At 27.7% G+C, this 24,717-nt stretch overlaps 1 protein-coding gene across 2 annotated transcripts in view; it reads left to right on the top strand.

Moving 5' to 3' along the window:
- Positions 1-24,717, top strand: part of LOC136088838 (optineurin-like) — a 64,582-nt gene that overhangs the window by 17,722 nt on the left and 22,143 nt on the right. For both annotated transcript variants that reach the window (XM_065813750.1, XM_065813751.1), the window contains exons 3-6: positions 8,323-8,562; positions 19,837-20,013; positions 20,999-21,811; positions 23,581-23,735. In XM_065813750.1, the coding sequence (XP_065669822.1) occupies positions 8,323-8,562; positions 19,837-20,013; positions 20,999-21,811; positions 23,581-23,735 (1,385 nt within the window). The remainder of the gene's footprint in view (positions 1-8,322; positions 8,563-19,836; positions 20,014-20,998; positions 21,812-23,580; positions 23,736-24,717) is intronic.

The following is a 24,717-nucleotide window of genomic DNA, read 5'->3' as shown; positions in this document are numbered from 1 at the left end:
AATTTCACTAAACGCTATAAAAACTTTCTTTAAAACCAAAAACCAAAAAAACAATTAACAAGGTGCTTTCAACATAAATGGAAAAATATTAACTTAGTTGAAAACTGTGAAGTACCTTGGAGTTTGGCTGGATGTGAGTCTTTCTTTTAAGTATCACCAAGCTAGGTACTGACTAAGCTAGGTCGATCAGTTCGAATTTTAGCCAAAATCAGACATTTTGTAAATTTTGAAACACTTATGAGTATTTTTTCATGCCATATTTGGATCACAGCTTAGGTACGCGTGTCAGATTTGGGGTTAAAAAAAATGTCCCTTAAGCCAACTAGTTTCACTTCAAAACAAAGCCCTTACAATTATTCACTTTCAAAATTACCTATTTGACAATCTTTCTCTGCTGTATAAGTTCTCTGCTGTATAAGCTGTATCAAAAACTCTTAAGCTGAACGATAATCTTTTAAATTGTTTATTTGTATGATAAACTTTCAATATCCTTTAAAAACTTTTTCCCTCAAATATGTAACAAACATTCTCACTTCCTAAGATCCTCTTCATGCAACAATATCTTTGTAGAACATTCTAGGATAATAAAATTTGGCAGCAAATCAATTAAACATCAGTGCACCAATGCTTGAAACAATCTCCCTCATTCTTTTAAAACTGAAAACTAAATTTCTCAATATATTTTTCTCAATAAATTAAAGAAAACATTATTTGGATAGCTACTAGAATAATAACATCAATAAAAGCAATATATCACTGTTAATATTCTTATTAAAAATACTCTAATATATAATCATATATATTTTTTTTGTGTTATACTTTTTCTTTTAAGAATCTTTTCATTTATCTACAGCTTTTTTGCCATCCTTGTACAATGATTGAATGTGTATGCGGGTATGCATGTATGGGTATATGTATACGTATGTGTATATATGTGTGTATATGTGTATGTGTGTGTGTTAATATGTGTGTATAGGTATGTGTGTGTATGTGTATGTATAAGTATGTATGTGCATATGTATATGCGTATGTGTGTATATATATATATATATATATGTTTGTATGTGTGTATGTGCATGGATGTATGTGTGTATATGTGTATATATATAAGCGTATGTGTGACATATATGTATGTATGTATGTTGTTATTTATGTATGTATATTTGCGTGTATAAGTATAGATATATTTAAATATACCATTGTTATTATTATCATTGTCGCTTTTATTATTACCTTTATTTTTATTAATATCATTATTTTTTAATAATACCATTACTTTTATTTATATCATTATTTTTATTAATACCATTATTTTTATTGTTATTAATACCATTTATATTATTATAGTTATTATTAATGTTATTATTATTGTTAACATGAATTTTAGAGTTTTTATTATTTATTATTAACATCATTATTATTAGGTGTTTACACATCATTAGTAATTATACTATTTGTAAACATCCTTGAATTGTAAAATTATGTAATTCAGAATATATTGATTGATTGATTGATAATAATCTAATTAGTTCTATTTCACAAAAGAGGATAAAACAAACAGGATTTTTAAGTATAAATTTTTTGAAAAAAGTAATACTGAAAATACTTATTATTAATTAATATTATTAATAATTTTGAATTCAAGAAGAAATTTTTTTATTTTCTATAAATAGAGCATTAGGATTATATTTTTTTTTGAGAAAAAGTTATAAGCATTTAGTAAACTACTAATATTGTGTGACCAACAAAGCTGTCTTGTCAGATAAACACAAGTGAGGTAGTTTTGAAAAGAGATCATAGATTAAAAACTTGTACAGTCGGAATACCAAGTATAAATCTTGAGAGTATGGGTACTTGTTCAGCGTAAAAAAAAGTTCCACATGTGGCAATATGTTTGTTTTTGAAGTGGTGTGCCTTGATTGTGTGCTTACATGTTTTTAGAACACATGTAGAATAAATTTGTGTACACAATCTCTTGTGTCAATTCAGTAATTTAAAAATTGAAGGAATCACACAGGAGAAAATTAAACAAATATATAGAAATGGTTTGTTAACAAAGAATAAAATTGTTGGCCTAGTGGTATTTGAGATCATTAATGACTACTGGTCATTAGTGAATCAGGTGAATAGAAAGCTAACCACAATCACTACTTGTATTAAGGGCTAACACATTAGTGCTAGACATGAGACCTACAGAATGGAATTCAATTATCAAACGCACAGAATAGTTACAATAAATCACAAGTCTTCTCTCTTAGCAAAAAGAGCTAGGGCCTTACAATGTTGTAGGATGATTTACTATAATTTTAACCTCAAACTTATTAAAGAGCTCTGATTATCCAATGCGATTACTTTCATCCAAAGATTATCCAATGTGATTACTTTCATCTTTTACTTTAATTTGGTAACAACATTTTAATATATTACAATGTTTTTATGAATTATTTCTATTTTAGTAATCACTTTTGTTTATAATTTCTTAAATTTTTATCTGCATAATATATTACGTATAAATGTGATTTGAAATAACTTAAATACTTTTAATTTCATAAATGAATAAATATATTTAAAAAGATGGGTTGTGCAGAAAAAAGATACAGCAAAAAAGCTTCAAAGAAAAGAAAAAGTACACTGTTCAAAGCAATTCAAGATGATCTCTATATCTGCTTAAATAACCTATAAATAAGATTTATGTCAACCAGCTGCCCAATATCAAAAACATTCTTCAATACTTTTATTTTTTGAAATCTTTAAAGTAAATCTTTAAGTTTTATGTACTTTATTTATTTACCCTTCAGTCAATCAATAGAAATATATATCTTAGGTTTTCTTTTCTTATTATAGAAGCATCAGGTTTTAATTCAGCAAAAAAATTATTGAATGTCTAATAAAAAAGGAAGCAGAATTCTAGTTTGACAAAGCATGTGAGATAATATTCAAATGTTGTGTAAATTCAGCGGTTACTGACATCTAGATAAAAGCTGGGTTTAAGTGCAATATTGTCAGTGGAAGGTCTGTTAAATTTTACACAAATTATTTATACTATGTTCTTTTCAAATTTGCTTTTTAAATAACTTCAGCTATGTAATAATTTTTCAGTAAAAAGATCCTTAGACTCATTAAGAAATACATCAAAATAAAAGGGTGGAATAAATTAGTTTGGATTTTCAGCATTGGGAATGGGAATAAAAAATAAGTAGGTTTCCTTATGGAGAGTAATACCTCATTTTATATATGTCACTCAACTAATTGGCATGATAATGAAAGATCAGTGAAGAACAGAAGGAAAAAAAAGAAAGTGTAGCCTTTTATAAAGACCAGAGATCTGAAAGAAACTTTGACTGCATAGTGAGATAAAGAGTTAGAACTTAAGGATCGGAGAAGAATAGAAAGATTCAAAAAAGTTAAGTCTTACTCTTCATTTTTCTTCATCACCAGGTCGTAATCACTCTTATCTGTTGTTTTGTAGTTATTTATGTTTTAAATATTTTTTGTCTGAATGCAATGCCATTATTAATAACTTATTGTTATTCTGTTAATTTTTGGTGACATTAGTAATGTTAAATTTATATGAGTTGTAATTAGCATCAATATATTTATGATTATAACTTTAACTTATCATTCAATGCTTATGTCATTAAATAACATGATTTTTAAATTTGTTTGAACGCAACATTTCTGTACGCAACATTAAATTTCTGTTCGCAACATGCAATGTTTGAACGTCTTTGTCTTAATGTCTGAACGCAACATAAAATGTCTGAAGATGACATAGTGAAGTATTTCTAACTTAAGGCATACCTTAGTTTTAAAATCCAATACACTATTTGCATTATCCTATATAAACAAATATCTTTATTTTTTATGTTTTTAAATTCAACGTACCAAACAATTATAAACAGCTGTTAACAAAAGTTAACAATTGAGGAAATTAATTTGGATTAACCATTTAAGTTTGTCATAATTTATATTTTAATACTATTTTATTTTAGATATGGGATCTAGATTTAAAAAGTTTTGTGACTCTCATCCAGATTACAAAGTGAAAGAAATGAACCATGTATGCTCCTTGAGATAAAACATGACACCTGATCAATTTGAAAAACGACGTAAAAGGAACAGAGAAGCAAAAAATAAGGAAGAGAGAGGCATAAAGTACATCCACAGATCGACAAAAAATTTTTTTACACCACAGTTTTCTGGTAAGGCAGTAAACAAAGTTATGAAGAGTTTACCAACGGATGAAGACCGTCGGCAGGTTGTGTTTGTAGAAGTGGACAAAAAAGATTGTTTTGCGAGTAGTTAATAAAGGTGAACCAAGTAGTACACTTATAGAACTGAAGAATTGTCTTACTCTAATAACTCATAAATTTTATGAACGCAGCAATATTTCCCAACCGGCACCTGGCATCAATGATGGTACTATCAATAAAGTCACTCGGGAGAAAAGACAAACTCGTCATTTGCTATTCACTTTGAAGGAATCATTTGGAATATTCAAGAATGACAAAGCTGGTGTGTCTGTGAAATTTTCAAAATTCGCTTTCAGCAGACCATTTTATGTGAAGCTCCAAAGAAAAATTCCAGAAGATGTATGCGTGTGTGCTATACATGTGAATTTTCAGTTTATAATCAACTCACACGCCACTGTATTTGGTTAACCCATACATCAAAGTTTTGTTTGCGATCCATCCCGCAAAGAGTGTTTGTTTCTTTTTTGTGAACATTGTGGCAATTTGAGAAGTTTACTGAATGCTGGTTGGAACTGGTGGATGGTGCAGATGAAGTGACTTTTGAACGCTGAAGTGGTGTGTTTAAGGAAGTTTTAACAATGCCATTTACTGAATTCACGTAACAATTTTTACTAATTTGCCTGCTTTTTTAAGGCACTGCTTTGTAAAGTGAGTTCAAAGTGTTCATTTTCAAATTACACACAATTATGCATCTAATTGAGGCTCAAAAAATAGAAAAATTTGCTGGTATAAAAATAATTAAAAAATTAAATATGTAAGAAAAACATGAAAATGTACTGTCCCTTAAACACAAAAATTATTGATAATATACTATAAATTATTGATATTGATACTATACCTGGCTTCATGGCAGGCTTCAGGTTAATAAAAATGAAATCCCGGCACATCTCCTCCCAAATAGAAGACAACTAGCTCACAAAGTTTCTTGTAGTCCCCCCTGTTAAATGTCTCTATGGTCAGTGCCCTCTTGCCGACCTGTAGCTCATTCCAATCAAACCTAATGATCTCTTCCATCTTGTCTACCTCCTCCTTGATGTCTGGCCAGGTTTTCTACAGTCTTACATAGAGTGCTCTCCTTGACCCCTTTGTTTTCTCACCAGTAAGAGCCTCCATAAAATGAGAGATGTGTAACTCCAGCATGTGTCGCTTGCATAGAAACCAGAGTAAAGGAATGTTGAGGATGTTTGTGAGGATGGTAATGACCCTAACAAATACTCCAGTGTTGGAAGCAGTGATGTCACAGCATATGGCAAAGATCTGATCAACAATATCGTAATATTCTAGGAGATTTAAGATCACATCTACCTGGTCAATTCCCTTTGAACTTTCAGCTTAAACTACTCCAAGGAGAATGTCATTTGTGTCATCAATATCAGGAGATGCAACACTGATTGCAATCCTTTCAACAGTAACAGTAATGTTCAGGTTCTCCTCCATCTCTTTGATCTGCTTGCTGTCAAAGTGCAGGACAAGCCTCTTTCCCTTCAAGGTTTCCATTATATCTTGTCTTATCTGGTCTCCTAGTAATTAAAATAACTTTATCATCTATATAATTTAATCTTTATTTATCCTAGTTTTACTTGATCTTCATTATTTTCAATAATTTTATATCCTACTATTTATTCTTACCTAGATCTTCAATCTTTTTGAATCTCTTTCAATGAATGGAGCATCTGGAAATGGGCACATCCTCAAGATTTACGCCTGCTTTATTGCAGATTGCTGCAATGATTGCGGTTTGAGGTCAAATCCTGACCCTGTATCAAGCAGATACTTCAGAAGTACAATCCACCAGATCCTCAGAACTGATACTTATCATTATCTACATAATAAACAGTTATGATATTTCTAATCTAATTGAATTCAGTTTGATTAAGTTTACTCAAAATTAGTACAACCAACTTTACATTTTAATACAATCTTTTATTTACCTTGCCTTTTACTATAGAATCAGAGTTTTGGAGTAACTCATTGACAGAATCTTCATCTGTGGAAATTACAGCTTCTGACTCGGATGCAGAAGAACCAGCATTAGATTCAAAGGAAGCCTCAAGTTCACTTAAAACTAGTTCCCTTCTTTTTTTGTCCTTTTTTCACTTCTGTAATCTTGATATTCTTTATTCTCTGCCACTGATCCTGTCTGTTTTTAACAGATTTTTCAAATTCTTTGTTTACCTCTGTAGTAATATACATTTTTCTATCTTCTTTTTGATCTAAAAAAGCTGAATGTCCTCTGCCTTGGCCTTCTGGGAACAAAGTCGATCTGATTGGATCTTCTCCTCAAATTTCCCACAGATATGTCGAGGAGTTTGCTGCTCTCCTTAATTAACTCTTCCTGTATCTTAATGAATCTACCAATGCTCGAATCCCAGTTTAGATCTCTCAGTTGGATTAGTTTGCAATACTTAATGTGGAGCTTCAGAATCTTATCTCTGATTATACATAAAAGAATTTTATTAATTACATAAATATTGGTTATTTTTTATTTATTTATATTGGTAATTAATTATTTATTTGTTTGTTTTTGATTTACTTATTTGTTTATTAACATAATTAAAAATTACTTTATTTTCTACCTGACAGCAGCTCCAGAAATGAGAAGTTTGCCAAAATCAGCCTTGTTTCACACATCCATTACAAGAGAAGTAACACATTTATGGTTGAATTCTTTACAGGATCCACCCTTGCAGATAAGATCTTTGCCTGGAAAACGTTGAGGACAAGCTACAACAGGTTTTGTAGATTTGAACTTTAAAGTCTTGGAAGATTTGATAAACTGCATATATCTGAGCACATTTCCAATGCTGGGGAGCTGGTTTGTGGGCAGCTGGTTGATAGGATACTTGAGAAGAAACAGTAGCCTTCTGAGATTAGTCTGGATCTTCCTTTTTAAAAAAATATTAGATCACAAATTTATATAAAAACAAACTCACATTAGTATTTTATAGGATATCCTTTACAATCAAGAATGGCTTGACATCTAAGAAGCATATAGTCAACTAATTTAATGCAAATGTCAATAGAAATTGAGTCCTATATTTTCTTTATTTTATTAAATAAATCAGCTTGATTTGTAGACTTGATTCCTTTCATTTTATGGTCAACATGTTCCCATAGATGTTCAATGGGATTTAAGTCAGGTGATTGAGATGGCCACTTCAAAATATTAACTTTAACAGTATAAACTTGTTGACTACTACACTAGATGCTCTGATGCAAATTCCTTTTGGGTGGTTTTTCCAGCTGGGTGTCTTCCAAATAAATTAGCATGATGTAACATTTTATAGTAGAAATACTACAATTCATTCCAAAAAGGTTGTTTGATTTGTAGGTTTATATCGACAGCTGTTAACTTTTCTTTGCTTAGTATCACAAGCTTTTTATTCTGGTAATGCATTGTTTTGTGTTGTCTTCCTGATTGATTTTTATTCTTTTTAAAATCTAGTAAATTCTTATCTCTTCAGAGTTAGTCCAACAGCAGATTTATTGAATTTATAAAGCTGTGCTGTTTTGTGAAACAAATTTCCATATTAAACTGATCTCAAGATCAATTTTTTCTCTGGAGATGGGATATATTTCTTAGACCCCATGATCTCAATCACTTATAAATAAAGTTTTTAATTATTTCGACAAAGTATTTGTTAAAAAAATCAACAAATAAACTATGTGGGAAAATGTTAAGAGCTTTTGTTTGTCCGCAAACTTGTAAACTGATCAAAAATTGTTATTTTGTCAACCAGTTGTATATATATATATATATATATATATATATATATATATATATATATATATATATATATATATATATATATATATATATATATACATATATATATGTATATATATATATATATACACACACACAATTAGTATAAATATATGTATATGTATATGTATATATATATATATATATATATATATATATATATATATATATATATATATATATATATATATGTATATATATATATATATACTTTTTTATGTAAATAAATATTCTTAACTTTTTTTCATTATATTAGAACTATTATTTAATATTTGTGAATATTTTATGGTTTTATTCAATTAGGAACATTATAACAAATGTGTTGAGTTCAAAGCAAAGTATATCAAAAGAGAAACTGAGTTGAAAGAGAAACTATCAAAAGAAAAAAAAAGCTTAGAAGAATTAGAGTGGAAATTTGAAAGTTATAAAAAGGCAGTCTCTTCAAACAATGTTTCATTAGCTTCTAACCAAACAGAATTACTCAGCATCATCGAAAATGAAAAAAAAAGTCTTTTTAAGACACTTCAGAGCATTGAAGAGAAGGTATACCTACTTAAATTATATAAAATATGCATTAATAGTCTTAAAAAGTTAAAGAAATTTTTCAATTGTTTATAAGTTAATCTCTAAATTTAACATTATCCTTACAAATGTTACTAATAAACTTTAATCTAATATTTATTTGTCTTATAGTGTCTCTTTGGGTCCAAACAGCAGTTCCCACATATTTTTAACCTATAACTGATTTGGAAATTATCTTGTTATTTCAATATTTCAAATTTTAGTTTTAAAGCTTTTACTTTTTCACTTTTTATTCTTCACTTTTATCTAATGAAAGAACTACTTGAAGAACTAATGTTTTTTAGAGTTTACTCCTTTCTGAAATGTTAACTGTTAATGAGTTTCTGTTTGGATTTGGATTATAACATTCTAGTTGCCACGCATTAACAAGCATATTTTTAAAAATTAGAAAAACTTCTTAAGAACTAGTCATTTTTTTTTGCTGTCTTTTTATTGCTCTACAAAAAGCTTTTGATACTGTTGATCATAATTTTTTTTGATTTCTAAATTTGAACATTATGGAATTTTTAATGTAATAACCGACTGATTTTGATTTTCAGATCAGAAACAATTTGTAAGCGGTTTGTAATACTAGCAATAAATCTATTGTGATGTTCCACAAGGTTCTGTTTGGGGTTTCTGGATCTTGTTTAACAGTAACTGCTCTTTTTTTATAAAAAATCAAATACTATTTTTATTGTTTTTTTCTTTTCTTTTTTTTAAAATTAAAATGGAAACCTTTTCAAGTGTTCGTGATTAAACTTGATTTAAATGATGTAATGCAAAAGCGCTGCATAAAGTTCCATTTAATATTTGATAGAATTATTCTGACAAAGTCAAAATAGGTTAATATGGTTGACATTGCTGAATGTGACCCTAATTCCGAGGGCTGATATATATATATATATATATATATATATATATATATATATATATATATATATATATATATATATATATATATATATATATATATATATATATATATCAACCCTCCTCAGAGCCACAATATATTCACCGATGATTTTTTGGAGAGCTTGATAAAAAAATGACTAGCATCGCTTCTCAGGGATTCTTGCTATCTTTATCCTGTAGCTTACAGCAATATTGTATTGCTACAAGACGATGATAACTATACGCTTTACTATAGTTTCTTTGTTTTGTTCTGAACATCTGTTTGAAATATCTTTTTAATTTTTAATCTCTTTTCCTAATTTTTTCTTTATTTCATTTGGGCTTGACAGGCTCGGTCTAGTCTTTTGATGCATACTTTTGCATTTTTTTAAATTATTACTATTGTTATTTATTAAGTTTTTTTAATCCTTAACTTGATTTATTTTATTAATTATTAATTAAAAATCAATTTTGGTATATTTCAATTATATATTTTGATATATTTTAATTCATTTTCTTAATGTTATTAATTTATCTTTATATTGTTAACAATTTTTATTCTGGACTCATGCAACAAAATGAAAAAATCCAATGTGTTTAAAATGAGTTAACAAGCTGGTGTTGTAATAAAATAATGATATGCTATGAAATAGTAAGCGACCGGGGTTGATATTTGACCAGGGCCAGGTTTGATAAAACATAGTCGGGGCCAGTTTTGTGACCGGGGCTGCATTACTATTGATATTCCTTATAAATATATTATTGTTATTTAAAATTCATGGTATATTTTATATAAAGGTATATAAATCATCTCATCGTCATCATCATCACCATCATCATCATCATCATCTCTACATCATCATCTCTACATCATCATCATCATCATACTCATCATCATCATCATCATCATCATCATCATCATCATCATCATCATCATCATCATCATAATATCATCATCATAATATCATCATCATCATCATCAAGCATACAGTTGATGATGATGATTAAGATGATTATGATGATAATGATGATAATGATGATAATGATCATCATCATCATCTTAATCATTGGCATCATTATCATCTTCTCTGATACACACTATAAATATAATTACTACTCTCATACTCTCTCTAAGATCATTGCTTCTTTTCCTATCTTTTAAAGACACCATATATCCATCTGATCTACTTTGTTCTTTCTTATTTGTCATTGTAAATATTTATGAATTATATTATATTTGTATATTTTATTTTTGTGACTTTTTCTTATATTTTCTTAAACTTTCATAACAAATTTTAACTTGAACAAAATAAAAAAACACAGCAACAACAACAACAACAACAAAAATCCAGCCCCGGCTAGTAACCCCTGCAAATTGTGTTTGTTTAGCCAGGGCCGGATTTGCAAAAACCTCTGTTTTTAGCTGGAGCCTAGCATCATACCCTAATACATATTTTTCAATAAAAGTTAATGCTTTTGGACAAGGAATTGATTTTTATCTTAATGTAAAGACTTGCTGGAACATAATTTCTATAATTCTTGAGCAATTGAACATAATTTCTATAATTCTTGAGCAAAAATAGTAAAGGCAACTCAAAAGAATTTATTAGAACTTAAAGCAGATTTAAATTTATGGCAATAAGTTAAACTTCAATGTCTTAAAAGATTCACTAGAGGCAATGAAACCTGTATAACTAGCTGAAAAGAATCTTAGCAGAGAAGATTCAACACTGTTGAGCGCTGACATAATAATAAAATTTATGGTTGATAAGCTTTTTTTAGTAAAATTAACAATAAACTGATTGTTAATTTTAGGCTTTGAATTGATAAATTTTGGAATAGAGTTATCATCAATTTGTATTATATCAGCCTTATAGATTTATTTATCAATTATTATTATTTATTTATCAATATATATTTTATCACCCTTATATATTTATATTAGCCTTAAGAACTCTGCAGTAGTAGCATCCTAAGCTAAAATAAATTTTGCTAGGATGTTGGCATCTTTTTGGTGTTAATGATGTTAAATTTATTGAAGAAGTTGCCAATAATCTTACAACCAAAATCTTAATTCTACAAAAAGATTTTATTATATTAAAAAAAAATTGAATTACCAGCCATGTCTTCTAGACAGAACCATTTCAGATTGTTAAAGGCAAAGTTTATTCAAAAATTCAAGCCAACATACAGAAAGTCTTCAGAAACCTTTTATTGCATTATTAACAATTAACTCCACAACTACAAATGCTGAAAGTCTTGAGCTAACAGTATGCAACAAATTGCAACAACATATTGGTGATCTTTGTAAAAAACTTGACCAAACAGTATGTTTTTATTAATTTTAGTTAATCTTTATTTACTCTAATTTCCATAAACCTCCAGTATGTTTTTATTAATTTTAGTTAATCTTTATTTACTCTAATTTCCATAAACCCCAAATTTGAATCTTGGATTATCACTACATCACCTTTATTTATAATATTTTTACTTCCACTTTTATTATAACTTTTATGGAATTCGCGGCATTGTTGAAAAACTTTTACCGTCAACAGATGAACAAGTGCATGCAGCAAATGTACGATGTATCTCCGCTGGAAAAATTATGTATTTGACTCGTCCAGTTAACAAATTGTGTTTACTGGAAGAAAGTAAAGTTAGTTCTGTCAAAACTATGTTTGTGAATGAAAGTAACATTCAGCTATTCGTGACTACTGTTGGTGGCGGGAGTGTTACGCTAATCAAATCGTAATAAATGTAAATCATTTAGATTGGCTGTTTGTATATAATAGTTAATGGCCCCCTTGGGAATTTGTATAAATAGGGTAAAAATATATGGAATCATCCAAAAAAAAATAATTTTCGACACCCTTACGTCTCAGAATTTGTTTATTTTTACACCACTTGCAGTCCATATCAAAATAATAATAACTGCGAAAATTTTAGTTAAAAATACCAATGGGCTCCAGAGATATCGTCACTTGAAATAATGCTGACTCAGCATTTTAGTGATTTTCTGAAGCGACTACAAAGCAACTTTGACATACAGTATCTTCATAATGGCATGGGGAAGTTTCCTAAAATTTGGTACTCTAATAGATTTTAACTTGAGGAATCCAAAAAAAGCACCCTCAAGACTCGATTATCTCAAGAAATGCCTCATTTGTCCAATTTTGTTCAAAATTATTGACTTGTAAATTAGTGATTTTTGGAGGTAAAATAAAGACTGTGGCCCAAAATCCCGAGTAAAAAGTTTAATTGTATATCATTATTTCATCTTAGGTCTACTGAAAAAAATTAGATTCATCAATTGTCTCTCTAATACATGATCAAAATTTGCATTTAAAAATGGTGTCTTTTTAGAAAAATTTCAATTTTGTAACAAAAGCAATTAAAATATTTTTTAAAACATTTATTTGAATAAAACATCAAATAGTGTTATTTATTGACTAGTTTAGGATATTTATAGTCATGGGCCAAGGAAGACGCCCTCCCTTCCCACGGGAGGCCCCCACGCCGCCCCCCATCTCCCTAGATTTTTTTTTATTTTTTTTTTTCACATAAAATGAATAAATAATAGTTGATTGTTAAAATACATTTTAAAAACATATTTTTTCAGTTTAAGTTTGAGAAAAGTTTATTTGCGTTACTTCAAATCGATAAATACTTACCTCTTATTTCAAAGATCTTTTTACGATTTTAAATCATAAATTTTAAAACCAAAGATATTAAAACGTTTTTAAAACATTTTGACAATCAATATCTTTATGTAGTTTTAGACTAATATAGTCATTGACATAATAAGATGGGAGTGATTTGTGAATTATTTAAACCCCCACCCCTCCTTCTCAGCCTACAATTCAAGAATTTGAAAAAAATAAAAGACATTTTAAATGCAAAATAGGTAAATAAAATAAAAACAAAATTATTTTAAACATAATTAATTTTTTTTTGTAACCAACAGTTTATATTCTTCAAATCTAAATCAGATATGTTGTATGTACGACCTGATATTATTCGCGGTGTAGAAATTAGCCATATAACTTTAGAATTGAGCACCCAACACTCATTAGTTCTCATTGGCCAAAAGAAGTTTTTACCTGGTCCATGTGGATGCATGAATCTGACTTTTATATCAAGCTCACTTACATCTTCAGCAATCCCTACCCACCAAAATCCATCATAAAAACATGCAATATAATCCATTTTTTTAATATTTAATGAAATATCTACATAATGTTTGCTTTTTGGAATGATATCAAATATTTCAGTGCATGCATCAGTACTTATTTTTTTATAACTTATAGTGTTTGGAGCAATTGGAATAAAATGATGATACATCCTTGTGCCAGGAACTGTTCTTCCACCTAAATATCTTTTTTCTAATTGTGCTCGTGTTTGATCAATTTCTTCTTTTGAAAATAACTTAAAATAAATTCCATTTATCTTGGCTTTACAAAAAGAGTACATTAAATTAACATCTAAAATCTGCCCAGTAGTTATTTGTTTTAGACTTTCTTGACATACTACTCTTTTAACAGTCCCACCAATACCATCACAGGGGGATTTACCATGACTGGTAGCAAAAAATACCCATTCAGCATTTAAATCAAAGTCTTTACTGTGATGACAAAGATTGATAAAATTGCACAACTGCACAACCATCAGAAAAGTATTTCACACTTGATACATCAGGTAGATTTTCTTTGATATATCTAGTTATATCTTCCTGAGTCTTGTAAATAAATCCTGTGTCATGATCAACATCTTCTGAAAGGTAACAAAAAGATTTATGTTTGAGAAGTTTGTTCTCTATAAAATAAAGTACAATTGTATAAAGTGAGCATTAACTTTTGCTCCAGTGATAACTTTGAACCTCATCCTGAACAACATATTGATAGTTTTCAGCAAAATCTCCTAAAACTAAGCATTCGTTTTGGTTAAGATTTTCTTTACAGTTTTTTAAGTATCTACTTTGTGTTTTTGCAATATATGAATGAGTGGTAAGGTTGTCAATGCTGTCACATAATAAATCATTAAATTCATCTAGTGGCAATGACTGTGAAAGTAGTGTTGTACGATCGGTACTCTGCCATTGCTTAAATACTACATCTTCTTCATGCTCATGGTCCATAAACTCCTGCACTAAAAAACTTTTTAACACTTCAATACCAGGGCATTGGTTACATCGATGCAACATACATTCTGCATTTTTAAGAGAACTAACAATCAATGCCATGAAATCTTTATAACTTTTATTCCACCTAATGGCATCAATGAGAAATTTTATATTTTGGTGATGTATGCAAACACATACATTGTGGGTACCTGACGCATTAGTTGTAATACACCATTTAGGTTTAAGAGTACAAAATTTTGACAAACTGACTTTGACGTTAGGGTAGTCTTTTTTAAATGCAACATGTAATTCATTAAGATTGAGTAGCAATAATCTTTTTTGAACATGTTGGTTTTTCTTAATACTTACATAATCTTTTTTTCCTGGCATCATTCTTGAAAATTCATCACTTTGATAAAAGTTAATCACTAAATTAACTGTTTCTGGTGAAAGTGGGTTTCCATTTTTTTTTCCGGGTAATGATAGAATTCCATTCTCATTTTTAACTTTTCTTGCTGTTCGAACAAGATACTCAGACACTTCAAAGTAGCTTGATATCTTTTTACGTGTCCATGATTTTGGTGCGAGTGTTAACATTTGCACCTTATGGCAATAAGAGTCAGTCTCTGAAATTTTATTTTTTATTTTATACATTAAAATGTCTAGATCATGGTCATTGTTAATGTTGTTGTTTAAAATGGGGCTTTTTATTTCTGTTGTTAAAAAAGTTTCTTTAATATTATATGCTAATGAGACCATTTTTGCAACTCTGTCAATAGTGTTCTCAAACTTTTGTTTTGCTACAGGCAATTTGCTGTGTTTTGAAAGACTTTTTAGTTTGACTGGTGAAATTCCAAGCAATTCTATAGTGGTATCTAACTTAATTTTTTTCTCACTTTTGGATTCCCATTCCTCCTGTGAATTTAAATCTTCATCAGTTTCTATTGCTTTTTTGTAACATTTACTGCAGAATTTCTAACCTGAGGTTACATAAACATTATTTTTTTGCAAATAGTTTGCCATGTCTATGGAAATCTTTATATTACCTAAAAAAAAAGTTTAGTTTTACGTGGTTAAAATAACTGAAATTATCAAACATTTTAAAAATAATAAATTGTTTTCTTTTAATTTCCATATCAATTCTGTTGTAAATAAGGTAAGATTACCTTTTATAGCAATTTTTTTACTTTCCTTGTGTGTTCCAAAAGGATTGCAACACTTTGTAATTTTTCTCTCAAAATATTTTCCATAGAATTGCTCATGATAACAACATATAATTCTTATTGAACTATATTTTTCCTATAAATTTGCTCGCCATATTATTTCTTCTTTTTATTATTTCTGTTTTTCACAAGGAAGATCTTTAAATTGAACAAAACCTTGTTTTCTTGAAAATCCAGTTTTGTGGCAATGAATGTTAAGACATTTTCCAATGTCACCTTTCTCCATATTAATTATTTTTATTATTTATTACCTAACAAAATAATATAAAAACTATAAAATTAAAAGTAATTCTTTAAGAAAATACAAACAAATAAATACCTTTAAAAAGAACAAAACAAAACTTATGTTTGTTTTTTATATAAAAGGAGGTTTTAAGTCACCAATTTGAAATAATGAAAATTTTTTTTTTTTCAAAATTAAAATTAAATTGTATGTTTTTGCATTATTTATTCATTTTATGCAGAAAAAAAAAAAATCTAGGGAAATTGGGGGAGGGGCGTAGGGGCCTCCCGTGGGAGGGGAGGGTATCTCCCTTGGCCCATGACTATAAATGTCCTAAACTAGTCAATAAATGACACTACTTGATGTTTTATTCAAATAAATGTTTTAAAAAATATTTTAATTGCTTTTGTTACAAAATTGAAATTTTTCTAAAAAGACACCATTTTTAAATGCAAATTTTGATCATGTATTAGAGAGACAATTGATGAATCTAATTTTTTTCAGTAGACCTAAGATGAAATAATGATATACAATTAAACTTTTTACTCGGGATTTTGGGCCACAGTCTTTATTTTACCTCCAAAAATCACTAATTTACAAGTCAATAATTTTGAACAAAATTGGACAAATGAGGCATTTCTTGAGATAATCGAGTCTTGAGGGTGCTTTTTTTGGATTCCTCAAGTTAAAATCTATTAGAGTACCAAATTTTAGGAAACTTCCCCATGCCATTATGAAGATACTGTATGTCAAAGTTGCTTTGTAGTCGCTTCAGAAAATCACTAAAATGCTGAGTCAGCATTATTTCAAGTGACGATATCTCTGGAGCCCATTGGTATTTTTAACTAAAATTTTCGCAGTTATTATTATTTTGATATGGACTGCAAGTGGTGTAAAAATAAACAAATTCTGAGACGTAAGGGTGCCATGGTCTGGATGATTTCATATATTTTTACCCAATAGCAAGTTTATTGAAGTCTCGCCCTCTTGGAGTAACCTATCAAACAACAACGGATTCGAGCAACGCTAGCTGTGATCTACAATCTTCTTTGTGTTTATCGCCTATTTGTATAATAATATTATTTAATATATTAATAAATTGAACTCGTTGTACAATACCACTCTTAAGTACTACAACAAGGAGTTTTTACTTTGCATTATGTTCTTTTTATTTAAATTATTGTTGTCAAGTTGGGTAACTATTGCAAACTATTACATTAACAATTTGTTGTTGTCTCAACGCCAATCCAATAGAATAATAAACTTTCAGCTTCTAAGTTCAGGTACATCGGAATCTTTCAATAAACTTAAAGTTTCAATTTTTTCAGTGCTAATAAAATTAGCTTATCTTTTTTTGTCTATCAATCCATCTGTGAATGAGTTCAAAGAACAACAATTTTAAACACCTTTATTATCTTTTTTTCATCTTTAATATAATCAATTTTTCAAATTCTAAAATATTTACTTTAATTTCTTGACATTTTTATCTCTTTTTATTATTCTTATGTTTTTGTTATTACTAGAATTGAATCGGTGAATGTTAAAAGTCCAACAATGTAAATTTTCAGAAATCAAAGAAAAACTGCATTTTCCCCCATAGTTTATTTTTGTTAATGGTTTAATAATTTTTTTTCTGATGAGATAATGTTTTTTACCTTCAAAAAAAAAATCATTAAACCATTAACAAAAATTTATTACGGAGGGAAATGCAGTTTTTTTTTAGTTTCTCAAAAGTTTAGATTGTTGGACTTTCGCCCTTTTAACATTCACTGATTCAATTAATTTTATAACCATTGATTTTTTTTTTTTTTTTTTTTTGAGCTTCTTTTTTTTAATACCTGCTATTTGTTTTGTTTACTTTTTATTTACATTCAATTTGTGTTCAATATGACTACATGATTGTTATTAGTCATATTTAATAATTGGTATTCCATTGATCATACTTCTGTATAAGTGACACTATATTTACCATTAACTTATTATTTCAAAATAATATTATGCTATGTTGTATTAATATATATATATATATATATATATATATATATATATATATATATATATATATATATATATATATATATATATATATATATATATATATATACACACACACACACACACACACACACACACATTAACAAGTTAAAAAAATAAAAATAAACATTACAATTTATCTTCATCAAAAGTTTTTGAATGCGCTGAACAAAATTTCTGATCCTATTTAAACGGATATCTGATTTTCAGATATCTGTTTAAATTAGATCAGAAACCAGATTTATCCAAATCCAAAATTAATTATACAAAAATAACATCTCAGTATTTAACCACCTGGTTGTAAAATAGTATTTGTTTTGGTTTTAGCATTTCAGTGAGTTTATGGTGCATTAAATTTTTTTTCTTATCAGAAAATTAATTATTTTTTGCAAAAAATGTACTTTATAAAAATACATAAAAACAGTTACTGAAAGAATAAAAGTATATTAAAAAAATCAAACAATACACATCAAAAATGTGCAATAGAGTTTTAATAAAAGAGAAAAGTTTGTTTTTCTTAACTAAGATAAAATGAAGACCTTGAAAATTTTTTAAACGCATTCTTTATTTTTTAAACTTTTATTTTGTACTTACATATTATTTACTAAATTAATTAACTTTATATTAATTAAAAAAATATATATAAACAATATCTTAAAATTGTAAAAAGTATATATTTAAGAACATGTCTGCAAAAAGGTCTATTTTCATTTTATAATTTATAATTTTATTTTTTACCTTTTGCATCAATATCCAGTTTTAAGTGGCTGTTTTCATAGTCACATGTGCTTTAAAAACACATCATCCTGTGTTCTATAATTATAGTAACAATAAATATTTACATAAAACAAATACCTAGACATTTATTTTTAAAGGAAATAATAATAAAAATATTTAGTAAATAAAATAATGATATTGTATATATATTTATATTATAAATTTTTTGTTTTATTAAATTATAACAAAAAAATACCTATAATAAAAACAAAATTAAAAAAAAATCAAGCAAAAAAAGATATTAAATAAACTACTTGAAAGATATTTTTGAATATATTTATTTTAATCTTTTTTATTTATGAACATTTAATTCTGTTTTGATTATGAACATTTACCAAATGTTTTATCAATATTTTATAAAAATGACACAAGAATACATTAATCCAGTAAAAATATAGATTAAATCTAAAAAAAATAGACTAAATCTAAAAAGATTAATAAATCTTAACCCAGGGATATTTAGTAATTAGTTTTTGGAACTTCTCAGCAAATAACAACAAAACCTTGTATTGTTGAGAAACATAAAAAGTTTCAAAAATTGTTACTTACATAATTGTTCAAAAACTTGCAAATATAAATATGATATTTAATAAGGAAAAAAAATTCATACAAAATAGTTGTGTAAATATAAGAAAATATATCTAAAATCTCTAATGAGTTATATTGAATATAAAAGATGATAAACTTTATAAAGTAAGAAAAATCTCACTTTCAATTGACTTGACTCAATTAAAATTTTCTAATCTTTTAAGTTTTTCTTAAATTTCTCTATATTTTATTTTTCTTATAGTTGTTTAAGAAAAGTTAAATGTGTTATGGTGTGTGATGATTTACAAATAGATATAAACAATAAATGATATTATAGGCTATACTTATTCAAAATATTATATGTTATGTTTTAAATAAATTCATTTCTTTTTGACATTTTTGTTTGTTTTTTTAAGTATTTCATAACTGTTTGTTTTTTTAATTGTTTTTGTTTATAGAATCCTGAAGATAGTGCTGTTAAGCCCATTAACAAGGCTCTTGAGGTTTTGCAGTGTTTTTCAAGCCATGATAACTCACTTTCAACACATGATAGCTCTGAATTCATTAAAATTAATGACCTTGTTAATCAAATTACTGACATTGAAAGCTCTCTCAATGACAATTCATCTTCATATGTGAGTTGTTGTTTTTATGTTAGAACATAGCCATATTTAATATATAATTATTTTTTTCTTTCTTTCTTTTTTTTCTTTTTTTTTTTTGTTATATTTTTTATTACATTTCTAAATAACAAATCATAAAAGAGAGTGCTCTGTACAAGTTTTGTTTGAATATGTTTGAAAAAAGAGAGTGCTCTGTACAAGTTTTGTTTGAATATGTTTGAAAAAAGAGAAAGCTCTGTACAAGTTTTGTTTGAATATGTTTGAAAAAAGAGAGTGCTCTGTACAAGTTTTGTTTGAATATGTTTGAAAAAAGAGAGTGCGCTGTACAAGTTTTGTTTGAATATGTTTGATAAAAGAGAGTGCTCTGTACAAGTTTTGTTTGAATATGTTTGGTAAAAGAGAGTGCTCTGTACAAGTTTTGTTTGAATATGTTTGAAAAAAGAGAATGCTCTGTACAAGTTTTGTTTGAATATGTTTGAAAAAAGAGAGTGCTCTGTACAAGTTTTGTTTGAATATGTTTGATAAAAGAGAGTGCTCTGTACAAGTTTTGTTTGAATATGTTTGAAAAAATAGAGTGCTCTGTACAAGTTTTGTTTGAATATGTTTGATAAAAGAGAGTGCTCTGTACAAGTTTTGTTTGAATATGATTGAAAAAAGAAAAACTTTTTTATAAACTTTGATTTTTGAAAATGTCTATTGATATTGATTGATATTGATAATAAATTTTTATTGATTTTGATTTGCATAATTGGTTTCCTAATCTGCAGTATGCGGAAGTGGTGTAGTGGTAAAACGGTTCTTAAGCAAGAGTCAAAAATTCACCATTTTGATTTTTACTTTGCTTTTTTTTTTTTTCTTGATAACTTGATGTTTTGAATTTAAAATGATATTAATGATAATATTAATAATAATGATAATAAAAATAATAACAATAATAATAATGAAAAAATCATTATGCATATTTTTTATTTATTTTCTAATTATATTTTGTTGATAGTCTTGCGAAGTAAAAGATTTGCTTTCAAATACAGTTAAGTCTATTCAATTTTTAAATCCACATCAAGGTAGTGTTCAGCCAATTTCTTTAGAGCATTATTATGATTTAAATTTGAACTATGATGCTTTAATAATGGAGAGAAACAAAATCAAGTTGGAGTACGAAGAACTTAGTGACAATTATAATCAAGTACTAAAAGTATCAGAACAGTACTACGCTGTAAAGAAAGAGAATCGGGAAATGCTGGCAGTACTTAATGAAAAAAATGAGCATATACTTTATCTTGAAAGCCAAATGGCCGATAGATCTGTTATCTTTGAACCATTTAATGGGGAGGAATTAAATGAACTAAAAAACGAAAATAGGCAATTGAAAAACAGAATTAAAGAACTGGAACTTGAGAACTCAAATGAAGAATTAAATAAACTAAAAAATGAAAATTGGCAGTTGAAAAACAGAATTAAAGAACTAGAATGTGAAAACTCAGAAACTACTAAATCATTTTCTGCTGTGGATGAGGAAAACTGTCAACTTAAAGAAGAAAATGAGCAACTTAAAGAGGATAATGAGCAGCTAATTGTTAAGAACAAGCAGCTAATAGCTGAGAAGAAGCAGCTAATAGTTGAGAACAAACAGCTAATAGTCGAGAACAAACAGCTAATAGTCGAGAACAAGCAGCATAAATGTGAAAATGAACAGCTTAAAGTTGAGAACAAACAGTCTAAACCTGAGGATGAGCAGCTTAAAATTGAGAATAAAGCATATAGTATTCAAATAAATGAAATGAAGGAATTGATCAAGCAACTTCAGCAGGTTTATTTTCTTTTTTTTAATTTTGTTAATTTTCTACTGCATGGTTTCCGTGCAGCTGCTATTTATAATCATTTTATTTTCATCTTTTTCACATTTTATTTTTTTCACGGGAAACTCTTAAAAACAAATGTTTTTTTTTGTTATTGCAATAAATCATTATAAAAAAGTTCTGTCTGATGCTAAGCTTCAGTTTAGTTATAGTAAGTCTAACATTCCATTTTGATTCTGTGTCTTATCTTATTACATCTTCCAAGGATAAGGCAGATTTGAACATTTTCTCTATTCGACTCTTGAACCTAATGGCCTCACACTTTCCTGTCATTTCTAAAAAACAGGTTAATCAATTGTTATTTCTGAAAAACAGGTTAATCAATTAGATATCCAATTAACTTTAGCGTTCATTGCTTAAGTTATTTCTTTTTTAAACATATCTACTGTTTGTTGTTCAGACAACATTCTTGTCATAGTCTTCTTGTCATAGTGTTCTTTAGAACTCTCTTTAATACACTCTAAATTGTTTAATAAGTACTTAACTTAATATTGTTTTCCTGTCTGCTAGAAAATATCATCTGGGATTGAAAATATCATTCAATTTAAAAAAAATCTGGTTAGTACTCTGACTCCTCTAACTCTTTTTCAATCCCTCTATTATTAGCAAGCTCTTTGAGTCTTTAATTAACAAATTTCTAATATCTCATCTAGTAACTTACTTTCTAACATTCAATACCAATTTTGAGTTTTTTGTTCCATAACAGATTGAGAGTGTGAATTTTTTTTTAAGCATGAACTCCAGCAAAACTCAGTTATTCAAACAAATATCACAATACTATTGATGTTCTAATATAGATAAATGATAATATTCTTCCTGAGTCCTATACTTTTAGTCTTCTCAGATTATCATTTACTACAGACCTCTCATGAAAACCATATCTACAATCCAATGCAAAGTTAGCATTTATTAAAGTTGCCTCTCTTCTATATGCTGCTTGCCATTTTTTTACTCCAGATTCCATTCTTTAACTCTACTAACCTCTTATTTGTCCATATACTAAATACTGTTGTCATATTTGGGTTGGTTTTTCTAAAGATTATTTTTCGCTTATTGACAAACTATCCCATCATTGCAAAGTTGCATCTCTTTCTCTACTTATCATGGTGATTGTTCAAACTAGATCATTTTACTTTATCATCATACTTTTCTTGAAAAAATATTTCATTATTAAACATGATTTAAAAAAAGGGCATTTAAATTGCTTTGGCGATTCATCTTATAGCAATCTTTTCTTTCATTATTCTTTGTTTTTTTTTTCTTCTTTTTCTAAAATCTAAATTTTAATTTAGCTATTTTGAGTTAATTTTTTTAACCAAATTTTGAGAAGATTTCCTCTATAATGAATTCGAGATAATATCCAAATAAGAGTTTCGAGATAAATAATTTTTGCAGTTTCTAGGTAAGGTATGCAACCCATCGTCTCTAGTTCCGTCAACCAAAGCTCATTCCTGCATGACTCATCATTCAGCAAAGTTATACTGTATCTCTCTCTTCATGTTCAAAAAACTTTTATTCGTCAAGTTTCTTTCTTTACATATTCTTTAGAACTCTCTCCTGCTTTCATGTTTTCATAACTCCTACTGTTTACAGTTTTTTAAGTCTTCTGTCAGTTGCTTCCTTTCTCTTTAACTCTTTGTACTCTGCTAACTTCCAACTTTATTGTTTCCTGTTTGCAGTGAATTATTTGCTTTAATGTCTAAAAAAATATTTTTTGTAGGGTAAAACTGATTTACTCCAAGTACGCAATAATCAGAGTGTCTATGATCATCTTGTATTCCAAAACAATAAACTAAAAGAAGCAAATGCACCTGAAACGCAATTAAGTGCAAACTATATTAACAGTCAACAAGCAGAAAATCAAATGATGAAGAGGTCTGTTTTTTATGTTCAGTTGTTTTGGTCAAACCAATTTTATAATGTTTTGTTAAGGTTTTCTTATTACTTTACCTTTGATAAATTATTTCTTGTTTTTATACTTTCTTATTTAGTTTTTTTTTAATTGCTTAAATGTGTTATTTTGTATGTGGAGAATTATGAGATGCATGGGTAGAATAAAATTTTGTAAACAAAATAAAGTGTGCAGGTCGCCTACATGTCTTGAAATTCTTTAAATTTCTGATTTTTAAAAAATATCTGTGCTGAAATGTCTTAAATTGTAGTAGTTTGTCTTGAATATCCTAAAATTTTTAATCACATTTTAAAATATGCCTGGGTTAGGCATTAGTCCATTAGGAATGCAGGGAGGTGATGCACACGTGGAACAACTCTGGCCTGTTTTTCTTAGCTTAGGTAGTTTTTTTTATGTACAAATGTGTTATTAAGTAACTAATTTATTTACTGGACTGTACTATTGTTAGAAGTACACAGGTGTATATCCTGGTTTGTTCTATCTAACTGTTATTCACTAGGCTAGACTGAAAATCAATTTTATTTTGTACCAAAAAAATTTGAATGACTGAAAATCAATTTTATATTGTACCATAGAAATGTAAAAAGTTTCTTTTATTTTTAAAATGCTAAATTTTAAATTCTAATATTTGATTATTTAATTCATAATATTTGTACTTTTAGCTATTTGGTTCTTTGTATGTAATATATATATGGGTCATTCCATATGGAATCACTCAAAAAAAAATAATTTGTTACCCATATGTCTCAGCTATGCTTTATTTTTACATTATTTGCAGTCCATATTAAATAAATGATAACTGCAAAAATTACAACTGAATATATACATATAGGTTGTTAAGATATTGTCAAATATCTGAAGAGACAACAAAACATCTCTTGACATCTCTTGGTAATATATGGTTTGGAGGAATTTCCTAAAATTTGGAATCCAAATAGATTTTTG

The sequence above is a fragment of the Hydra vulgaris genome, chromosome 12 (genome assembly GCF_038396675.1).
Source record: "Hydra vulgaris chromosome 12, alternate assembly HydraT2T_AEP".
Lineage (NCBI taxonomy): Eukaryota > Metazoa > Cnidaria > Hydrozoa > Anthoathecata > Hydridae > Hydra > Hydra vulgaris.
Note: the sequence above shows the minus strand (reverse complement) of the source record. Positions and strands in the feature narration are given on the sequence as shown.